This window comes from Trypanosoma brucei, chromosome 9, assembly GCF_000002445.2.
Source record: "Trypanosoma brucei brucei TREU927 chromosome 9, whole genome shotgun sequence".
NCBI classification, from domain to species: Eukaryota; Euglenozoa; class Kinetoplastea; order Trypanosomatida; family Trypanosomatidae; genus Trypanosoma; species Trypanosoma brucei.
In genome coordinates, this window is record NC_007282.1 from 2,169,960 (window position 1) to 2,190,356 (window position 20,397).

Sequence of the window (20,397 nt, forward strand, 5' to 3'; positions counted from 1 at the left end):
AGAGAAAGGAACAGAAAGAAAAAATATAAAATAAACGAAACGCAGATATGGCTCGTCACTAAGAAAACGCGAGAAATTAGCAGTGGAAAGCAACACCTTGAACTCTTGTCCGTTATAACAAAACTTACCGAACGTATCCCCGACGCAGTGCGATACACAAACACCCCCTCAGTGGGATAAAAGAGGTTATAACGTCGGGAAGGGACATATGAATAAACAAACAAATAAATGAAGGAGTAAACAAATGATAAGACGAAGATAGACTAATGAGAAAACCATCGGTGTGCAGCTGAATGACACATATTTTTTTTTCTCAGACGAAGCGATAGTGCCCGCTCAGGGACTTCGAGGGTTACTGTAACACCACCTACGCGTGCCCATTCCCACGCATACACAATCTTTTTACGACACTGCGGTTACGCAATAATAATCACGCAGCGAAGCATATAGAAATACAGGAAAAAATAAAACAGTATTATATGTAAGTGTAAATGACTGACGATAAAGTTGAAAATATTCTTCCCTTCACCAACCAACCAACCAACCAACACCTCCATCGCAACAACAACAACGACAACGACAAAGCCTCGGCAGCACATCGACCAAAACCCCTGCGATTGTCTCCCCTGCGCTCCCATCGCAACGTAACCTATTCCCTGGGTTTTTGGACGTCTGGTGACCCACCACGAGCACTAAGCGCCTCAAGTACCTCCGGGTACGCTACGACGTAATACGTCGTTCCATAGTGCATATTCCTAAGTTCCTTTATTTCCAGACGTGACTCCTTCAAGTACTCCCTAATAGGTGAATTCCACTTACAGCCGTGTGTGTTTACGCTGTGTCGCTCCTCAAAATAGTCGAGAAACCAGTTGATTGGTAAATACGGGCTTTTGCCGTGCTCAAGTAGAAGAATAAGACCACTTGATTTAACGACGCGCTGCATCTGCCGTAGAGCCTTGAGAGGATCATGAAGCGAACACAGTCCAAACATGTCAACTACGCAGTCAAACTCACCATCAGCAAACATCTCAAGGTTCTCTGAGCGCACACGGCGCACGTCATACTTGGGATATGCCGTCTGTGGTATGCGATACCGAATGGCCTGAAGCTGCTGGGCGTTTGCATCACACATAACAATCTCATGGACAGCGTATGGGTACGCCCCAATGTTCTGTCCGTGACCGGCAGCGAGTTCAAGCACCCTGCCGTACGTTTGCTGAAGGAGCTCCTCCCTGAGCTGTCGCACTTCCTTCGGTTGCTCCACCCATATTCGAAAGAAGGTCAGCACCCCACCCACTAGTGAGATGCAGAACACAACGGCGCTCCAAGTTTTCACACGTTCCTTCAGGGGAAGTTTCGCACGCTGCAGGCGGAAGTACTCGCGTTGCTGGTAGTACTCGTGATGCCAAAAGGGTTTCACATGGGTGGGAATATCATCTGTGTAGTCGTAGAAGTTTTGCTTCCCTCTCGAAAGAATGGGAGGGTACGTTGTATCCCACCGCCAAATAAGAGCCTCAGGCTCCTTGTCCCTTCCATCCCTTGCCAAGGCGTGCCGAGCATACTCCAGCACCACGTCATCCGATGGTTCGAGGAACCCCTCTCTCCTCTCCACACCCATATTTACGTTCGTAATTGACGAACTCTTATCAGAACTGGGGCTGACTTCAGGAGCAACGCCCTCCGTTGATGCCTCCTCCCGACCGCTGCCACCTCCAGATTTCGTGCCCTGAAACCTACGAGCAGTGGTCACCACGGCACGAAGCGGGCCCGCTGCACCGCTCCTCATACATGGAATAAACCGCCGGAACATTTGCGAGTCTAATAATGATAAAAGTACCCGCACTATTTTTCCCCCCTCCCTTTTCGTCTCCTTTCCGTTGACCACTTATTGATGAGTAAACCCCCTTCCTCCTCGCCCCTAACACTAAGTAGCAAAGGGATTGGTAACGAGCAAAGTGAAAAGGAAAAAAAAAAGTAGCACTGCACACGCTCGTGGTAAAAGCCCTGTACAACATGAGGGATCAAAGCAAGCGACGGAAATAAAGGAAGCAGAAAACAGTAGCTAATAGGGAAAAGTCGGAAGTGGTCACATGACCAAAACCCCTTCCGGGTGTATGCAATTGCACTTGGGAATAAGTAAAGAGTAAGAGGAAGGGAGAAACAGACGGGGAGGGAGTTCAATATCTTTACCCAACCATGCCACCCTTGTGCACGCACCATCATCTAATGGATGATCGTGCAATAACAAAACAATGGGACGATGCACCACTACCGGTAAGGTAACTCAAGTTATCTTACCGGTAACTGAGACTCTCTCCCCCCCCCCTCACGAATAAGGAAGAACCGTCCCATATTCGCATCAGCAAAACGGGGACAAGAGAGTAGGGGTAAATATTTTTTAAAAAAGAAACTGCTTGGCCGTTTCCTCTGCCTCGCTTAATGATATGACTATAAAGTCACGCTTTCTACACACGTTGAACAATGTCGTAATACTATATTTATTTATCTCTGGATGTGCATACGCGCCTTCGAATGAATAAACGTAGAAGCAGAACAACAACTCACTGGCGGATTTTTTCTTTAAAAATAAAAAAATAGGACCAATGCGACTAGCATACATATATATGATATATGCAAATACAGTCCCCCACTACCCCTACGATGGATAGTCAGTAAACCCTCAACAACATTCCTACCATCCCACTCACTAGTCATTAAGGACAAAGGAAGGATAAGGGGGTGAAAACTAAACCGTCCACTTCCGGTGTGTCATAAAGAAATTAAAAAACGGTGGGAAGGGTGGGTCATAGACATCTCCCCAGGGGTCAACTCGCTCACTTGCGGCCGGGTTTACCCTGCGAAAATTTCATACAATAGCTCATCGGGTATCCGGGTCGCGCCGGTTTATTTTCTTTCTTTGGTGGTGGCGGCGGGGCTGGCTGATGGTGTGGTTCCGGTTGGTAATACGCCTGTTGTGGTGGTTGGTAATACGCCTGTTGTGGTGGTTGGTAATACGCCTGTTGTGGTGGTTGGTAATACGCCTGTTGTGGTGGTTGATAATACGCCTGTTGTGGTGGTTGGTAATACGCCTGTTGTTGGGGCGCCGGGTGCGATGATGGGTACTGCGTCGGTGGGTAAACCTCTCCTGAAGCCCTTCCTCCGTCAGAAACCCCCGGATTTGATTTACCGTTGCTGGTTGATGCAACAGGGATCCCCATTACTGGCTGAGAGTGTGGCTGAGATACGGAAGCAGGGAGTGTTGCTTCGTGTGGTTGTTGATATGCCGGATGGGGCGCCCACGGTTGAACATACTCCTGAGGCAAATGCTGCACCAGGCTTGCGTTCATGGTAAGGGGGCCAAAGAGAGAAAATTGCTTGTACAAGTCAACCGGTTTTGAGCTTGATAATTGTGGTACCTGCTTATAGCCCTTCTGGCGAAGCACCTCCCTCGTCTTCATAAATATGTCGATGTAGCTGTATCCTGTAGTATTAAGTAATGCCCAAGTGAAGGCCTGCGTAGCCGCGCCGCCCGCAGCTACGGTTCCGTTACCGAAGGACGAAGTGTTGGTTACGTCCGCACTTGTCCCAGAGTCTTCACAGCCACTGAACATTACCACATCACCCCGAGAGTAGTTATCCTTCCGTACCATCCGCATTTCGTGTCGCTGGTTAGATGAGACATTCCTGCCGGCCACGAATGCAAAGGGGAGGTCCAGCAACGAGGCGGAATGACAGCAGTCAAACACTGCGGTCATGCGCACGCCGGCCGGTAGCCCCTTGATCATCAGTTCAAACAAATCATCATCTAGAATGGCGCCTGCCTTATCGTAGTCTAAGGGCACAAGGCACTGGTCCATCTTTTCGTTCGAGTCACGTCCTCCCTTCGTCTCCGCTCCATGTCCAGAGAAGTGGAAAAACAAAACGTCCCCTGGGCGTACATCGTACACAAGCCATGCCATGTACTTGATAATGTTCTCACGGGTTGGCATGGCCGTGAAGTTTGGAAAGCGGCGGTCATCCACAAGGATGCAGCACTCAGATATGGGGAACTCAATTCTCTGCAGTGTTTGAAGCATATGCATCACGTCATTAACACACCCACCGAGTTGTGCACTCGAGCCCGTGTAGTTGATTCCAATGAAGAGTGCCTTCACACGTCCCTCCGTGTAGGGTCTGGGAGCCCGGTAAGGAACCACTGGACGACATTGGTGCGCCTCTCCCATCGCCTTCTTTACATCCACGCGCTTCGGCCGTGGAACCCTGCCAATGCTGTTAACCACATAAGGCAGGACTGCGGTCGCAACCTGTCCAAATAGCAAAGCGAGAGCTGCGTCCATTGCTTTCTGTATTTTATCTTAAATGCTTCACCCTCTTTTCCCGAACAACTCAACTATTCTGATCCAAGTGCAAGGGAGTTAAGCAGGGAGTATTAAATGCTGAGTACGTACAAACTCACCCAACCACAAGCTTTGAATCCAATCGTCAGCCTGTGTTGCACACGCTTTCGAGAACAATATCTCCACGGTCTGTATGACTATGGGCTCTCGCAACTCTCTCCTCTAACTAAGAAGAAAGACACAACAGAAAAATTATAATGATTTTTAGCGGTCACGTTGCTCTTTCCTGGTGTCCTTACAATAAATGCCAACCACTACATTTTCACCCAGTTCCGTGGCAGTGAGAACAAATATCAAAAAAAAGTGAAAAATAGATGAGTGTAATCTGGCCTCACCTTCGCAGCCAGAAACAACAGTAACACAATACTAACAAAAAAGATGCGTTAAGGGAGTTCAGCAACCTCCCTCTCTCAAATTACTCACACACATGCGTACCAGGCGACTCCTCCAACACGCAGACACAACGAACTCACAAGGGAAATACAAAACATAATCAACATGAACCACTCCAAAAAACAGATAAACAAGGGGGAAGGACGTTGGGGGTCGAATGAAAACGTGCATAAAACGAAGCTGGGGTGAAGAGGCAATGACTCACCCAAACTTGCGAGGAAAACAACATTTTTTGCGAGTGTCTCGAGATGCCTGCCGTCTCATAAGCGGCAAATGCAATGCTCGCTAACTGACCAGGGCCAACCCTCGGATACGAAACATTAGGAAGGCACGCACAGCGGAATATGCGCTTGCGTTAGCGTACATGTCCCCCTTCCTCTACTTTTGTGACATTCGTCCACGTGGCAAAAAAGCATATTAATCCACTGTTTTCACAGCGCCGACGGGCGATGCCTGTCTCTGCTACCCGGCGCACTGCAGTTGTTTCATCGTGTGAACGTCACAAACCAGCGGGGAGTTGAGACTGCCACACGAAAGGGAGAACAAGTGCGGCAGGACCTCGGACCCTGCCGGTTCAAACTTTTCTCACACCCCGCTGAAAAAAAAAAAACTTTGCAAGAGACTAGTCTGAATTGGCAAACTCAAACTCCAGCTTTACCATCACTTGACTTCACCTAACCCCTGAGGCCGCCTCGGTGTTGCAGCAATGATTCATCCGAAAGAATCGTACAACCGGGAGTCCTACCACACACACGTTTGTACATTTGTCGGCTGCTATCTAGTGCCTTCTTCAAAGGGCTCACACGTTCTTTTGAATCTCGTGACGAAGGGACTGATGCAGGTATTGGTTTCTCCGACCTCGGCCCCGCGCCAGATGTTGTGGACGAACCACCAGTATGCTCCGCCGCCCCCTGGAACACGGGGCAACTCTCCCTATCATTATCGGCACCGGTACCCCTCTCAGTAACTTTTTTTATCTCCTCCTCAAACTTAGCGCTTTCAGCAAGAACCGCCCCAATCTCTGTGTTAAGTCTTAAAACCTTCTCGGTAAGTTCGTTGCAATCATCACTACATTCCTTTAGCTCTTTCTTTCTCAGCAGCCGACGCGCGGCTTCCGCCTGTGTTGAACGAGATTCCGCCGCACAGGAGCCGTGGTGGTAACCAAACCATAAACAAAGAACAAACAGCACGGTTATAATACCCAGAGCCATTGGTCGGATGAACTGCTGATCATTCCGACGCTGCTTCCACATTTGTGCCCGAGTTTCAGGGGCAAATCTTCTATAAGAGTCGCCCTACTACGAATGCAGTGTATTTGACGTTCTGAAGCACACCCTCTTTTGCTTCCCGCTCAGTGTGCCAGCGTCAGGACGCCAACGGAATAGGCAAAGACAGCTAGAGTAAAAGGAAACAAAAAGAGATGAATTACGAAAAGATAAGGAAAAGGAACAAGCAATATTGCAACCGGGGGCACAAATGCACCAAGGATTATCGTCAGTAACAGTAATCGTCAAAGGAACGGGACGTGATGACAGCGCAGAAGGCTGTCTCCTCACAACTCCCCCCCCCCTACTCCTTACTTGCATGTGTCCAGTTACTGCTCGCTTACTGCTGAACAGTACTTTGCACCCCAACCCCCCCCCTCCTCATTCACTCGCATGCACTTTTATTTATCTATTTTTTCGAATTCATCCCGTTATGCATTACAAGCCGTGAGTTCACCCAATTCCTTCGTAGGTGTACCTCAACTCTAAACTCACATCACCTTTACGCATGCATAGCCTCGTTCTACCCCCACCCTTTGCGATCAGTAAAACTGTCTGCAACAACACAGCGGTTGCGATCCCATAAATGGAGAAGGAAGGAAAGAGACAAAATCTGTAAGAAATAAGGGGGAGCAGAGAAGATCATACTTTCCAGTAAACACAAGTGGGCACAAATACTACCACGTGTGCCCAGGAATAGGAAATCATAAATGATCGGAAATGGAGATGAATATATATATATATATATATATATATGTATATAGGTCGTTTCCTCCACTCTATACAAGACATCACACAAGGGTCTAGACATGCAGCCACACTTATCCCCTATAGAAGCCTCATCAGCTTCTCACGAATGGGTGCCGCTTTGACGTTGTAGCTGGCTAGATTTCCCGAGTGAGCCGCGAACATAAGCTCCAACGCGCTACTAAGCCGTGGGAGGAGTGTCCGTGGCCGCAGAGAACGAGGAAGGTTGATTGCAATGCTAGCCGCACGATCCAGCACGGAAAGAATCACCTCCGGATGCATGCGAACCGAAGCTGCACACTGAAGAACTCTGTCAGCTGCACGAAGTAAGTGCTGCACGACCCCAACAGGTAAACTGGCGGAGGATCCGCCGCCTCGTTGTGCGCTAGCACAGGCTTTGCGATACTCAAATAGGGCCGCACATGCGCACAGGACATTCAGCATGCGTAGGTTTTGACTCGCATCGACAGAAATAAATGAGCTGCTCAACGCTTGACCCACACGTTGCACCTCGTCTGACAACAGGGCGTTGGGAGTGCGCAGGATCTCCTCAAAATGTACCTGAACGGATTTAGACTGTTGGCTCTCCAACGCAAGCCACACAGCGGACGCAGTGTCGCCACACGTCATCTTTTCACGGATCAACTTTCTGTTAAGTACGTCAACGGCCTTGTGCCTGTAGAAATCAACGGCGCTAATCCACCTGCTTACGGTAGCACTCGCCGGATATTTGTCGTGCAGCAGTCGACGGAGAGCAACCTGAAAAGGACTGTTATCCTCCCACGATGTCTGGATAAACGTTTGGAGGGACAAAGACGTGTACCGATCACGCACCGCGTTCGATGTCTGGCCAATCACGGTGCGGTAGAGCTCAGCAGGATTCATGAAGGGTGAGTACACTGTGTAAGTAGCTGCCGTACGCCACAGAAGTGGATGCCACCTGAAGAGTTCAACGTAGTCCCTAATGAGCTCATTTCGGGTGAAGGTGACAGAAATTTGATCCACAGGTGCGCCCATGGGAGGTGCACAGATGTCGGCCACGTGTGCTGCCATGAAAAGTAAAGAAAAGCCACGAAGACTTTTGCCTCCCATGGGCAACTCAACCGCATCTCCCAACAGATGGTCATCTCCACTGTCAGTGATGCTAACATCCTCCCCATAAACACCCGACACATCCTCACTGCCATCACCAACATCTTCACCTAGACTAGCAATGCTCGAAACTGGGCTAGAAACAAAGTTGCTATCACCATCCTGGCCCTTCAGTCTTCCGGTGGCCGGAACCGACTGAATATGCTCATTTCGACGCACTGCATCGCGTACAAACTGCATAACACCAACTACATCAGCCACGCACCGGCAGCCAAGTAGCTGTTCCACGACGGCGACGTACCACGGTCCCTTCACCGTACCTTCCCATGAATCCCAAGCCGTGCGGAACAAGTGATGCATCTGTTGCAACGTCATGGGCGGCCCACAAACCACGCAAACAGCGGCTACGTAATCCACCACATCAAGATTAAGCAGGCAACACATATGCAACACCAGCGCTGCATCCCCACTAACCATGAGAAGGAGATCTAGGCAAAGGGACTTCAACTGCTGCGCCACCTGCATTGCGACGCCACCCTTCCTGTTCGCATTCCCTAAGATACGCTTACAGTCAACAAGTAACCGGTTCGCGGTGTCTGCCCAGGCAGCGTGCACTACACCGCTAGCTGGTGGGTGGAGCAACAAGTGAATGACATCCGCCAGCGCGCTCTCCTCCTCTGCACTGAATATATCCAAACTGAAAGTGCGCAAGTATTCCATAAATGTGCTGAGGAGTTGCGCACTGATTGGAAACAACCCTGCCAGAAAGCAGCGCTGCATAGCGACCATGCATGGTCCAACGATCTCCATGAGGACGCCCTCTTTTCCAGGTGTTGACGAGCTGAGCTCGTTAAGAATCTGTTCCACACCTTCAGGGTGCACGAACCTGGAACGATACCAATCCACGTACAACCCATTCACCACGAGGCCGTCGTCGCCACACCCTTCGAGGACGCCAAGCACGATAGAGACAAGCTCCCACACAACCCCAACCGTCAGATCAAAAGGCACCTCGTCACTAACCGCCTTGAGCCGCAAAAAGAAGAGGTCCGACCACTGGCAAAGAGTTTCCGGGGTCGCAGCAGCAGAAGTTTGTTCTCCCCAAAGCGCCTTCATCTCACGGGGTTGACCATCGGGCAATTCCACGTACGAGGCAAAGCGATGTCGTTGCAAATGGACGAAAGCGTCAAAACCAGACCGTACCGCCGTGATAAATGAGGGGGGCAGACCGGATGCCGTGCACCTCATTCTACACTCCTCCCAACTTGCTTACAGTTGCAAATGTGGTCGCGCGCAAACCTAACTGCTCACACTGTCTCTGTGTTGACGGAAAATGAAATCGTACGAGAAGGAAGTAGCACTGTCTCTCTTCAGACTGCGCACTCAACGATATAACGGGACAAAGGGAGGAATGTACATCATAAACAAGCACTCACGTTCGTTTAATCCCCGTTCAAAGCGCAGGCTACACATCAAAAGCAGAGCAGCAGCTCCACATATACGTATATATACACGTGGTCGGGTCGTATCATGGGGAAGAGTGGTTCGGCAAAGAACAGCACCACTCGATGCAGAAGTCCATCGAGTAACAACTGGTACGCACACACAAAAACAAACAAACCTAGAACTCTCAGACTGCTTTTCCGCAAACCGCAGTGGAAAAACAACAACAACAACAACAAACATCAGACAACCCTCACACCCACTTTCACCACCACAACTATCACCCCCCCAAAAAAAAAAAAGGAAAACAAAGCACAACTACGAATTACACTCAACATGGAGCTAACAAGGCAAACTACTGCACGTCCTTGTTGCACTCCGTAGCTTCCTCCTTGCCAGTGTCGTCTACCACCTCCACAACATCGGGAAGCATTATTTCACCCTTTGTCATCTCCGCACCTGTCGCATCGTCCAAAAAGACTGCCCTACCAACATCGGGCTGAGGCGTAGTATTGAGTTTGGCGCCGGTGGTGCTAGACTCGCTAGAGCTGTCAAGTGGAAGCCGCAGCAGCACACGGAGGGCCAGTAAAGGCAGCTCCTTCTGACACCCCCATACAAAAGCAGCCCCTGTAAACACAACCCCAAGCACGAAGAACACTTCCCCCACAAGGTAGGCGGTAAAGTCGCCAATCGTGCGATCGAGAAGAATGGCAACGAGCCCTTTCGCCGCGGACACCCACGCTACGGTTGACCATCGTGGATCTGCTGTGAAGAACTCAAGGAAGACAGTGGTTGAAACCCATGGAAAGGCTATATACAGAGTCAAGTTGTACAATTTAGATAGTACACCAACAACTGACAACCCAAAGAGTGTAAATATCAGAACCGTGTGCGCAACAGTGTACCTCAAAAGCACCACGGAGTGCAGCTTAGCAAACAACGTCAGCATGACCATGTATTTGCCACCAGGCCAACGGCCCACAAAGCTTGTGTAGCCCGTACCATCACGGGTGGCGATGTCGTGTAATTCATTTCGCATGGCTATCAAAACAATGGCCGTCTGAATGAGTGCCACAAAAGAGTGGGTGCAAAATGTCGTGCCAGTGTAGAGAGACACTACGCAGAATAGGCCGTTACAAACAGCACAAACGGTGGCAAAGAACACATTGACCATCCTGCAAACACCCGAGAAAAACCACCACAGCAGCCCCCACGCAGCCTGTGCCTCCGCAGCAAGCAACTCCTTCTGCAAGCGATACAGATATGCAAGCGGAGAGCAGAGGGCGTCCCCAATGCGAGACAAGTCGTAATCCAGAAAAAAAAGCGACAGCGTTTGAAGCATCCAGGATAAAGTAAGCTGCAGTGCACCGTACAGTGTCTGTAACGGCCAGCGTACGACCACTGTCAAAATCACTTGTACAATATTTAGGCAGTACAACACCAAATGCCACTCTGCGCGCAAAGTCCAAAGAAGCACGCGCCAAAGACCCGGGACGAGCTCCAACGCATCCAGCACCAACCGGACCGTCTCGAAGACACAATCGACAGACCTAACACCAAGTTGAAAGCGCTGGTCTTCAGCGTGCTCCAGGAGAGATTTCGCACACAAAGTCGAGTTAGTGCCCTTCACAGCGCGACAGTACGCTCCCGTCACAAACACGCCCACGTCCTCCAATAGCTGAAGGACGTCCGGCATGAGGTTCCAGCACGTCCAAATTATCGTTTGGACGAAAGCAAGAGAATTTGCGACTACTGTAGCTGCGATGGGGATGACGACACGGTCGGCGATGAATGCAGCGCCTTCGGGTATGTTCCGCACTGCCATGGGTAAATACCATACGCAGCGAAAGAAATATGGTACTTCAGCCCTTAACGCCGTCGGGACAAGGGTAGGATCCCCCACGAGCTTCGAGAAGCGATAACTCACCGCACTAGGAAGGCACAGCAAAACGTCAATCTCGTCCTTGAGAATCGACTTACCAACTGCCTGCAGTTGCGACAAAGCGTCAGCACATTTGTCTGCATGGAGAATGCTAACCACAGCCTTGAAGTTGCCATCAGCATAAAACTCTACGGTAACGTTTTCAAATGTTGTGCTGGCGTCCAGGGTTAAGCAACGGGAAAAGGTTTTCCCGTTGCTATTGCCATCCCTAGCACTCGAAGGGAGGCCACAACGCAGAGTGACATCTTCCAACCGACCACTTTCTCCGAGAAGAGCCACCTGGTGCAAAGGCAGGAAACCTCCGTTAGCACCATCACCAAGACAACTCTCCATGGAACCGATGCGGGTGTTGGTGGCAAATGAAACTAAAGTGTGACGCCGCATGCCTAGTTGTCGTGTCACGGCGCCGGCTTGAGTGGGAATTGTACCAGCAACCGCCCCGCTGCATGGCTGCCGTGTCAACGTCACGTCGTTGTACATCACGAGAAGATGTTCCGGACCGGTGGCTTCCCCCGTTGGCCAAAGGGCTATTTGTCCACGGTACCGTGAGGTCCATGTCCTAGCCTTAGGTGGAAGTGTGACGTGAACGGTGTGGCTGAGCTGCTCCAAACACTGACCGGCCAAGAGGAAACAGAATAAGAAGGTGGTAGCGCCACGCTCCCACGTCCTCACCCCAGAAACCAGTGCAAGCCCCGCCCCAGCCGATACAAGAAACCATGAGATGCTGGAGAGTGACAAGGAGACCAGCAAGCAAACAGGTAGACATATGAGACTAATGTAATGCCATCGGAGGTTTATGAACCACGACGGAAGCCGGGATACGGTGGACGCAACATGTTGCACCAAAAAGACAAGTCCAATTGTAGCCAAAGAAACACTGAAAGCGATATGCAGATCCCTCTCCTCCAATGTTACCCGCATGACGATATCTGGTGTCCTTCAAAAGTTCTACGCCAGTCCACTCTACTTCTGTAATCAACTAGGTACAGGTCGGTGTCCCCCTTCCCCCCCTCCCACGTCCCAGAGAATTACCCTTGGCAACCAGTGCCCTTCTCAAAGTCGCACCTCCTTTCCTCCCCCCTCTGGAGGCACACATTTGGATATAAACAAAAGAAACCAACCGAGAGAAAAGGGAAATGGGGATACGCAAAAGTACGTGTACATCATGGGGTTTAAGTGAATTAAGAACCCTGACGTCTGAAATTGGGGTGGAGCATCGTCTTTGTTACGATGCCTGTGCATATATGTGCACGCAACAAAGGATAGGTGGTTCAAGTGGAAGAAGGGGCGATGAAAAATTCACGGGCACCAACGCAACAGCGGAAAGAAAAATAATCGCACACTGAGAGGCGAGTTCAGGGGTAGTACAACCAGAAAAGGAACAGAGGCAAGAAAGAAAACGCTGGCCCCATACAAATGTGTTCAAAAAAGGGGGAAGAAACTTTAACACAACAGTTCCGAGCAAAATTAAAACGTCAAGTCTCTCAACCATCCACTGATTTTTTCGGTATGAAAGTAAAACACAGTGCCACTGGTGATATTTTCAAAGGGGACGTTTAAACCAGGCACCACTTTAATACTTAAAAAGAAAAAGGGGAGTGAAGCGGATATGCGAGAGGAAAAACTAGTCCCAAATCAAAAACCACAATACGCACAACGTTATATGCGAACTTACACACAGGGAGGCCCTCATGGAAAAAAGTGCATTGTTTATGCCTTTGAGTCACAGACAGACAGGTACTTTCTTGTCGTTCCCTTTCTCTCTCCAAGAAACCGAATCACTAAAAGCACTAGAAAATTTGCTTCGCCACTAGCAACTCTCAGTGACACGCGTATTTACCTCCCGCTTAATGCGTTCCAAGTGACCCAGTATCTCGATCTTCCAGTTGCTGCTACTCTGCACAGCACAGTTTACCCCCGTCATGTCACTACTGCAGCCAAAAGCGTCCTCCTCACTTCCTACACTTCCACTGCCTACACATTCGGGCGCGGCCACCAGACGCTGCTGCACAACTTTCCACCGGTCGGAATCCTCACGATGCCATTCAACGACACTCGCCGACACCTCTCGAACAAGTGCCATTGCTGCATCATCACTATAAACATTGGTGGTTGCCTCACGCATTACACATGGATATGCTGATGCGCCTTCGGCAACAACAGGGGCTCTGGAAAGCGTTGTGTCCATCCGCAGGCAAACGTTGTCAACGAATCTGGCGTATTCTTCACCCACGATGGAATGCAACGCGTGTATATTACTTTTGTCAACTTTGTTAAGGTGCCAAATCATCAAAAGTAACACCCCGACTTCGACTGTATCTCCTCTAGTAACGGCGTTGCCGAGGTGAAAAAGAAGAATTCGTATCGTTCTCGGCCTATTCTCGTTGGCCTCCAACACCTGCCTAAGCGCCACGGGTTTCAACTTGCCAAAAGCTTCCGTTGTTGTCAGGAGCATGTAACTCAGATGATCACGCGTCTCGAAGAGGCGGCTGTATTCCCTCATGCGCATGCGAACCCACGAATCGTTTCTAACGGCTATGGCATTAATGCAGTTCACAATGCTCAACACCAATGGAACGGGAGGTGGGGAAAGGATATCCTCGATGCTCCGAAAGAGGAGGTCGAGATTCTGTACGATGTTCATTGCTTCTGCACGGTTGCTAAACCCGTGGTGATTCAACGCAAAGTGTGAAGCAATATCTTCGAGGATAATCCTCCTGAAAATAGTCGGATGTCTCCCCCGAACGATATCGCGCACAACACCGGCGCTGGAGTTGCAACCAAGGTCCCGTATGGCAAGACGGGTGGCCGCGCGGCGAATACGCTTCTCGATACCGGCGAATATCCGTGGCCTCTGGGATGCCAAAAGGCCTTCGCCGGTGTAGCTGCTTCGTGAAGTCGGACTCGCCATCACGTGCTGTATCGAGTCCCACAGTAACGTCAACCACGGGAAGGTCAACAGCATTTCGCTGCTCTTGGGACAACCCACAATTTTCTCAATGTAGGTTAGCACCCGAAGGGCAACTACGGCCGGTGACTCACGCTCTCCGCAGACTGAGGAGGAGGAAGGGATACCGGTGAACGAACTCCCACGCTGGACATTACCCTGCCCAGAAACAGCGAACGTGAACTCCCCCGTAACGACCGCCGCGTCCAGTATGTCCTCACAGGATTCTTCCATGTGGTTATTCATGTTCTGAAGCAGACACTCGAGGAGGCGAAGAAGTGGGTAGATCACCTGGGGTTCCCGAAGTACACCCTCACTGTATGCCCGGACACGGGACAACTCATGAACCTCGCACAGTTGATACTGACTACAGTCGCCTCCAGAACCCTCACAGAATGATCCAAAGCCGTACTCCCGCCGCGCCATGCGCAACGGCTGATGAATCAGGCAGGGCAAATAACCTTGCGAGCCAACCACATGCAACCGTTTTTCGGTTGTTGATACACCAGCAACTTCATGAGGTAAATTGTCTCGTCGACTCCCCAAGGACGCAGTCCGTATTTGTCTTGCCCTTTCAAGGCCGCCGCTTGCTGCGGGTAGGAATGCTCCAAATGCCATTTGAAACAAGCAGTTGAATGTGGCCATACCAATGGGAACACATGCGGCTTCAGGGCCGGCCATCACAGCGGCAAGTACCTCATACCCCCGGCTATTAATGAATTTTTTGTGGGAATCCTCCCTGCTGTGAAGAATCAGAGACAGAATGCGAAGCGCTAACACCCGAATAACCTCACTACCATGACTCTTCCCCCCAGCCAACAATATCAGGAAGGAGGCGCCAGTGTTGTCAAAAGCACTCTCAATCAAGTCACATACAGTGGTGTCAGTGCGCGCGATGTCAAACAACATATGAAGCACAACCGCCTTTACACGTTCATGCGTTTTGCTAACGGCCTCAATCAACAGAAATTTCAACACTTGTTCAATCTCCCGCGGTTCCTTGCACAACCTTTCCACAAGAACGATCAGATTCCCCACACATTCTAGAGGAAGAGACACGCTCATATTCAGTAAGCGCTCAAAACGACCGGGGACCAACCGGAATATTGCAACATTCTCTGGGAAGAGGAGTGTATCACTAAGTTCGCGCAACAAGCACGATGCATCGTGTGGTCCAAGCCCCCCTCTATCAACGAGATCGAGCATCAGAGAGAGAATGCTTTGCGTGGTATCATGGTTGCGCATTATCTTTCCACCGCGCGGGATGGTACAGGATATCAGGAGCGCGGGTACATCAACTGGCATATGACGCCAGGAGAGCAATGCCCCTCGTAGCCGCTCAATAACACCCCCATCTATGATCCGGTCGATGCCCCCGTCTATCGTGGATAACTTCATTGTCGTGCAGAGGAAGCGCACGCATAGCCTGGCAACTACGGGAAAACTCTCCGCAGCTGCCCCGGCCCCCGCCACGGTCCGAACCGCCCAACCTGCCACATCATGGTGCGCGAAGATTTCACCCATATTTGGTGGCAAAAACGTAGTCAAATTTGACACAGACAAGTTCTGGGGTCGCTGCCTGATCTCATCAACAACCTTGATAATGGGAACATCCTCCCCGAAGGAAACTCCGCACAGCACGTTCAACGGAAGGTAACACGACGCCGCCGCTTCAGACAGAGACTTTGGGCCCAAATCGTACAATTTCATGACCTCCTCCATCGTTAGCGCACGGTCCAACAGCTCCATGCTCGCGGCAAAACCGAAGAATGAAGGGACACCAAGAACTCCACCAAGAGAAATTTTCACCACCTTCTCCTTTGAAACGGCCTCATAGGTGTCATGGGGAAAGCGCACCTCCACCCGACATCCGTTGACGCACACCGTAAAACCTGCGGGATGCTGCGTGAAGACAACATGGGACCATGTATCAGCCTGAAATGAGACACCAGGTACCTTAACGTTCGTTACCTCTTCGAAAATACGGAACCGAACCACTAAACCACACAACCGGCCGTTGGCCACGATTACCAGGGTCACTGACACGCCACATTGCGCATATTCACAGCAAAATAGGGGGCTCCCCTCACGCCACACGCACTTCGGGTGCAACCACGAGACACAAGTGTAGGTTGAAAAGAGGCTGCCAAAACGGTCCCAATCAAGACTGCACCTTATGCAACTGGCGCCAGAAAAGTACAGCGCACCCCGAGGAAACGAAGTGCAGCCGAGTACGTGCAGAAACGACTCTACGATGTTAACATCAGCCGCTAACACGCGTTGCGAACACATTTTCCCCACCCCATCCATGAGCCTCTTCATCACTCTCTCATTTGCATGGAGTGATGTGAGTAGGTTCAGCAGAGCTACAGAGGCTTCAATTGACCGAGCACTCAACGGATGGATCGTGCACGACAAGACACTCGGAGACTCCGCACAGGAAAAAACACTCTCCTCATTGCTTGCAATGCATGCCAAGAGAGCGTCAATAACGGGGCCCTCTGCAAGCACCTTGGCGTTCTGGGGTGCGGCCGTGCAGAGCAACGCAAGTGTGAAAATCACATATCGATAGATGCAATCTGTAATATCTCCTCCTGAGTTCACACAAAGTAGGGCTTCGGCAACGAGTGAACAGCCATCCCCTGTGAGTACGCAGTCAAACAGCAACGAAGCCAACTGCCAAACACCCGATGACTCGCCCGTCATCAGCGTCTCCCAAAATGAGGGAAACGATTCAACAGCCCTGCCGGTGGGTCTAACAACCGCCAAATAACTCATGGAAGGAGCCAGAGATGAAAACGTCGCAGCCAGTGAGGAAGTCTTTGGGTATATCACACTGTCGGCAATGGTACCGTGACATTTAAGGCTTCCAAAGAAAGTCTCCCTGCTGCGGGAGAAACTGTTGGTTGCTGCGACCTCGACTAGAACGTCCACGAGCACAAAAACCCACGTTTCCTCACTTCCAATGATAGGACCGGCGGAGCCTCCTGGGTTACTCGTTGGCATTTCCATCTCAAGACGAAGGTTGTGCAGACTCGATGCTGTTCTGACCCACGCCGCCATGAATTTCTCACGATGTCGACTGCGACACATCGCCTTGCTCTCCGCGCAGCTGCGTAGTACAACCTTCAGCAGATCGAAATAAGCCAGGCATCCCGTTAACCGTATCCCACGAATATCCTGTTCCCCAGTGGCATCTCCAGCGAGAGCTGAACATGTGCAAATAAGGTCGGACAGGAAGGCATCTCCGTCGCGTTGAAAGAGGGAGACCTCTTCTTGCCTCGCGCCGTATTCACCGCGGGAAATGGCAGCAGCGAGAACTGAAACCAAATGCACTTGCTGGGGCACAACCGAAAATACTCTTCCTTCCTCACTACACTTCAGCAGAAGCGAACGGGAAGCGGAAACGCCTTCCCCCAATAGTGCCGCGTTGTATCCCATAACGTCCGCCAACGCTGTGGAGAAGGCCTGCCGCATCTTCTTGCTCAATGGAACGTGAACAAAGAACTTCATCATATGCGTTACGATGCCACGCTGAGAAAACACCTTCGCGGCACCTTCACCAATCCTCTGAAGAAGCTCTGACAGCAGTCTGGCGCATCCTATCAATGCCGACTCACCAACATCCCTCTGCTTGTCGCCACGTGTACCAGGAGCAGATGGGGTTGACAAAATGTAAGGCGCGTCACCTTGGCGGTGTGCAGGGTGAGAACCGTTTCCACCATATTCTGCATGCTCAGCGGTCGTTCCACTACAACAGTTAAGCTGCGAAACAAGTTCTTCACTGAAACTTGTCACCCACAAGTCAACCGTACGCAGGTCTATGGACGCTTGCCTCCGAAAACAGTCCTCAAGCGTTTCTAAGGTCGAAAAAAGTATTTTTTGTTGAGATTGCGCCCCAAGCTGAGGAAATGACATGGCTCGCCGCACTCCGCTGACGGCCTGCCGTGCTAAAAAGAGCAGATCCTCTTTGCTCAGTGACCTCATCATCCGTCAATAGAAAAAGGGAGGGAAAGAAAGTGACGGTAAGACGCAAGCCACGGGGCGAAGAGGGACCACACTTTCCCCTTTGGGTGTACCTGGTCCTCCCCTTCACTCTCGCTATTAATATATATATAAAGATACCCGCCACTGGAGTGTTCCTTCCCTAGCCCTTCAACCTACTTAACAGGGCACTTTCTAAACCCTTCTCAAGCAAAGAATGTGTTCACAAGAATTCAAGCAAAGGGAGTGTAAAGACAAAAAGGAGGGGTTAAGTAACTCTAGCAGGCACATTTTCGGAGGAGACAGAGTAGAGCGGATGTCAAAGATTTTTTAAAAAGAAAAAAGAAGACAAAAAACAACAATGGCAGCAATGGATGCGTTCAGTACTTTATGTGCCTATCTAGCAATGTGAAAAGGATCAAGGAAAGGGCTCTAAAATAGTCTAGTGAGTCTCCTAGCGATCTGTCTTTTCTCACTCTTCCTTATCATTCTTCATAATCAGCCCCCATCCATGTCCAGAGGGGCATGGTCGAAATAATGGCATGGCAGAAAAAACGTGGGATCTATAAAAAATATCGCTCTACCGAACTAAAACATTGCACAGCATGGCGATGACTTGGGACGCCTCTGATTAGGCAGTGATGCACACACCATATCAGATCCAGTATACGTTCCCACTGAGCGGCCACTGCCGCGACAAGCTGCACCGTCTTGAGAAGGCATGTTCTCACCAGAATGCCGCGCGTTGCTCCGCTGACTGACAACACGGGAGTTCTCAGTGGTCACATCCCTCATCTCCTCTAGGGAGGGAATGGACAGTACCCTCCAACCGGTATGCGTCTCATTGGTGCGGCCGGTGAAGCCGCTGGATCCCGGGGGCCACTCCTGCGTCCCCTCGGGGCCCCTCGTACTCTCCCTTGCAACTGGAAATGCCGAAAAGGCAGCCGTTGTAGAATGCGGGTCCAAGTGCAATGCTCCGACCGGCATTTCAGCGGAACCCTGCTGATATGCATTAGGAGCATAGGGTGATTCCATTGCGTCCTCCATCGGTGGTGGGGAATAACCCGGATTTGTCGACACAACTTGAGACGGGGGGGATTCGAAATGTGCGACACTTGTTGCTCTTGTGACGGCACCGCTCAGACAAGGAGAGGGAGCAGTCGTTTTGGGAGGCGCAATGCCTCGGGACGTCCGCTCCTGACTGCTAACAAGTCCCTCGAGCACACCTGGAAGGGGTGAAGGCTCCCGCTTCCTCCCCTCAGCAAGTGGTTGACGGGCCTCGCTGACAGCAGAAGTACTGGGACTCCGCGGAGCGGTGGCGTGCGGTGGGGCCCCTCTTGCCCTCGAACTGTCACCACTCATCTTAGATTCCGCCACAACCGTTTTTCTGCCCTTGTCGGTTGCACCTGATGAACGAGAATGAGGTGGGAAGTCCTGTCCACTGATCCTCGATGACTCCATAAACCTGGACCTGCCGCTCGACCGCTTGGACGAGACGACTGGATCCACAGGCTCCCCGTCGACGGCCAGGCACTTCATCAGTAGTTCCTCCAAGTCACGCAGCTTAACGATGTTAGTACCGTGAGGATCCAAAAAGTCTATGATAGCCTCTGCTTCACAAGATGTTAATTCTGACGCAGCCGAGGTCGCGAGGATTATGCGGAATTCAGTTCGGCTTAGTTCCCCATTGCCCCGAACATCAAAGGCATCCCTGTAGCACTTTATGGTGGCGTCATCAAGCGCCCTCGTCCCCTCGAGCATAGCACACATCTGAAGAAATAACGGATATGTCACGCGGCCACACCACCCAGTGGTAACGGAAACGACCTGTTGCAAGTAGTGAGCAGTGGGATAGTAACCCATCTCGTGTGCTGCTGCCATAACAAAGCACGGTGGAATGAAAGCATCGCCATCAGGTGCGACAATATGAAAGGTGTTGAAAACGTCCCCAGCCATTGCCTTAATCACACCTGATCCCCTCGCTGAGGCGGTCATTGGGAAGAATACGTAGATATATATATATATGTCAACTATACACAATAATAAGTGTTCAACGAGCCGAAGAAAAAAAAAGAAAAGAAAAGGGAAAGAAGCTATGCAAGAGCCTCCTGCTTCAGCGCGGCCATCCGCATTCAAGACACTTCACCAGAGCAAAGAAATACACGGGTCAGCTGGAAAAAAAAGGAT

At 50.7% G+C, this 20,397-nt stretch overlaps 9 protein-coding genes across 9 annotated transcripts, besides 5 other annotated features; all 9 read right to left on the reverse strand.

Moving 5' to 3' along the window:
- The first annotated feature begins 208 nt into the window (after positions 1 to 208).
- Positions 209 to 248: a microsatellite.
- Positions 249 to 527: 279 nt separating this feature from the next.
- Positions 528 to 549: a microsatellite.
- A 100-nt stretch (positions 550 to 649) lies between these two features.
- Tb09.211.4740 (hypothetical protein, conserved) lies at positions 650 to 1,810 on the reverse strand (the record flags this gene model as incomplete). The annotated part of the gene is made up of 1 exon (XM_822521.1): positions 650 to 1,810. The coding sequence occupies one exon, from the start codon at positions 1,808 to 1,810 to the stop codon at positions 650 to 652; it is 1,161 nt and encodes a 386-aa protein (XP_827614.1).
- Positions 1,811 to 1,842: 32 nt separating this feature from the next.
- Positions 1,843 to 2,223, reverse strand: Tb09.211.4750 (hypothetical protein, unlikely; the record flags this gene model as incomplete). Its single annotated transcript, XM_822522.1, has 1 exon — positions 1,843 to 2,223. The coding sequence occupies one exon, from the start codon at positions 2,221 to 2,223 to the stop codon at positions 1,843 to 1,845; it is 381 nt and encodes a 126-aa protein (XP_827615.1).
- Positions 2,224 to 2,834: 611 nt separating this feature from the next.
- On the reverse strand, positions 2,835 to 4,337 carry Tb09.211.4760 (metacaspase 5, putative; the record flags this gene model as incomplete). Its single annotated transcript, XM_822523.1, has 1 exon — positions 2,835 to 4,337. One exon carries the CDS (start codon positions 4,335 to 4,337, stop codon positions 2,835 to 2,837), a length of 1,503 nt encoding a protein of 500 aa, XP_827616.1.
- A 1,127-nt stretch (positions 4,338 to 5,464) lies between these two features.
- On the reverse strand, positions 5,465 to 6,043 carry Tb09.211.4770 (hypothetical protein, conserved; the record flags this gene model as incomplete). The annotated part of the gene is made up of 1 exon (XM_822524.1): positions 5,465 to 6,043. The coding sequence occupies one exon, from the start codon at positions 6,041 to 6,043 to the stop codon at positions 5,465 to 5,467; it is 579 nt and encodes a 192-aa protein (XP_827617.1).
- A 742-nt stretch (positions 6,044 to 6,785) lies between these two features.
- Positions 6,786 to 6,818: a microsatellite.
- Positions 6,819 to 6,883: 65 nt separating this feature from the next.
- Tb09.211.4780 (hypothetical protein, conserved) lies at positions 6,884 to 9,142 on the reverse strand (the record flags this gene model as incomplete). Its single annotated transcript, XM_822525.1, has 1 exon — positions 6,884 to 9,142. The coding sequence occupies one exon, from the start codon at positions 9,140 to 9,142 to the stop codon at positions 6,884 to 6,886; it is 2,259 nt and encodes a 752-aa protein (XP_827618.1).
- A 135-nt stretch (positions 9,143 to 9,277) lies between these two features.
- Tb09.211.4790 (hypothetical protein, unlikely) lies at positions 9,278 to 9,580 on the reverse strand (the record flags this gene model as incomplete). Its single annotated transcript, XM_822526.1, has 1 exon — positions 9,278 to 9,580. The coding sequence occupies one exon, from the start codon at positions 9,578 to 9,580 to the stop codon at positions 9,278 to 9,280; it is 303 nt and encodes a 100-aa protein (XP_827619.1).
- Positions 9,557 to 9,576: a microsatellite.
- Positions 9,581 to 9,692: 112 nt separating the features above from the next.
- Tb09.211.4800 (hypothetical protein, conserved) lies at positions 9,693 to 12,200 on the reverse strand (the record flags this gene model as incomplete). The annotated part of the gene is made up of 1 exon (XM_822527.1): positions 9,693 to 12,200. The coding sequence occupies one exon, from the start codon at positions 12,198 to 12,200 to the stop codon at positions 9,693 to 9,695; it is 2,508 nt and encodes an 835-aa protein (XP_827620.1).
- Positions 12,201 to 13,089: 889 nt separating this feature from the next.
- Positions 13,090 to 18,216, reverse strand: Tb09.211.4810 (hypothetical protein, conserved; the record flags this gene model as incomplete). The annotated part of the gene is made up of 1 exon (XM_822528.1): positions 13,090 to 18,216. One exon carries the CDS (start codon positions 18,214 to 18,216, stop codon positions 13,090 to 13,092), a length of 5,127 nt encoding a protein of 1,708 aa, XP_827621.1.
- A 582-nt stretch (positions 18,217 to 18,798) lies between these two features.
- Positions 18,799 to 20,205, reverse strand: Tb09.211.4820 (hypothetical protein, conserved; the record flags this gene model as incomplete). The annotated part of the gene is made up of 1 exon (XM_822529.1): positions 18,799 to 20,205. One exon carries the CDS (start codon positions 20,203 to 20,205, stop codon positions 18,799 to 18,801), a length of 1,407 nt encoding a protein of 468 aa, XP_827622.1.
- Positions 20,206 to 20,271: 66 nt separating this feature from the next.
- Positions 20,272 to 20,302: a microsatellite.
- Positions 20,303 to 20,397: the final 95 nt, after the last annotated feature.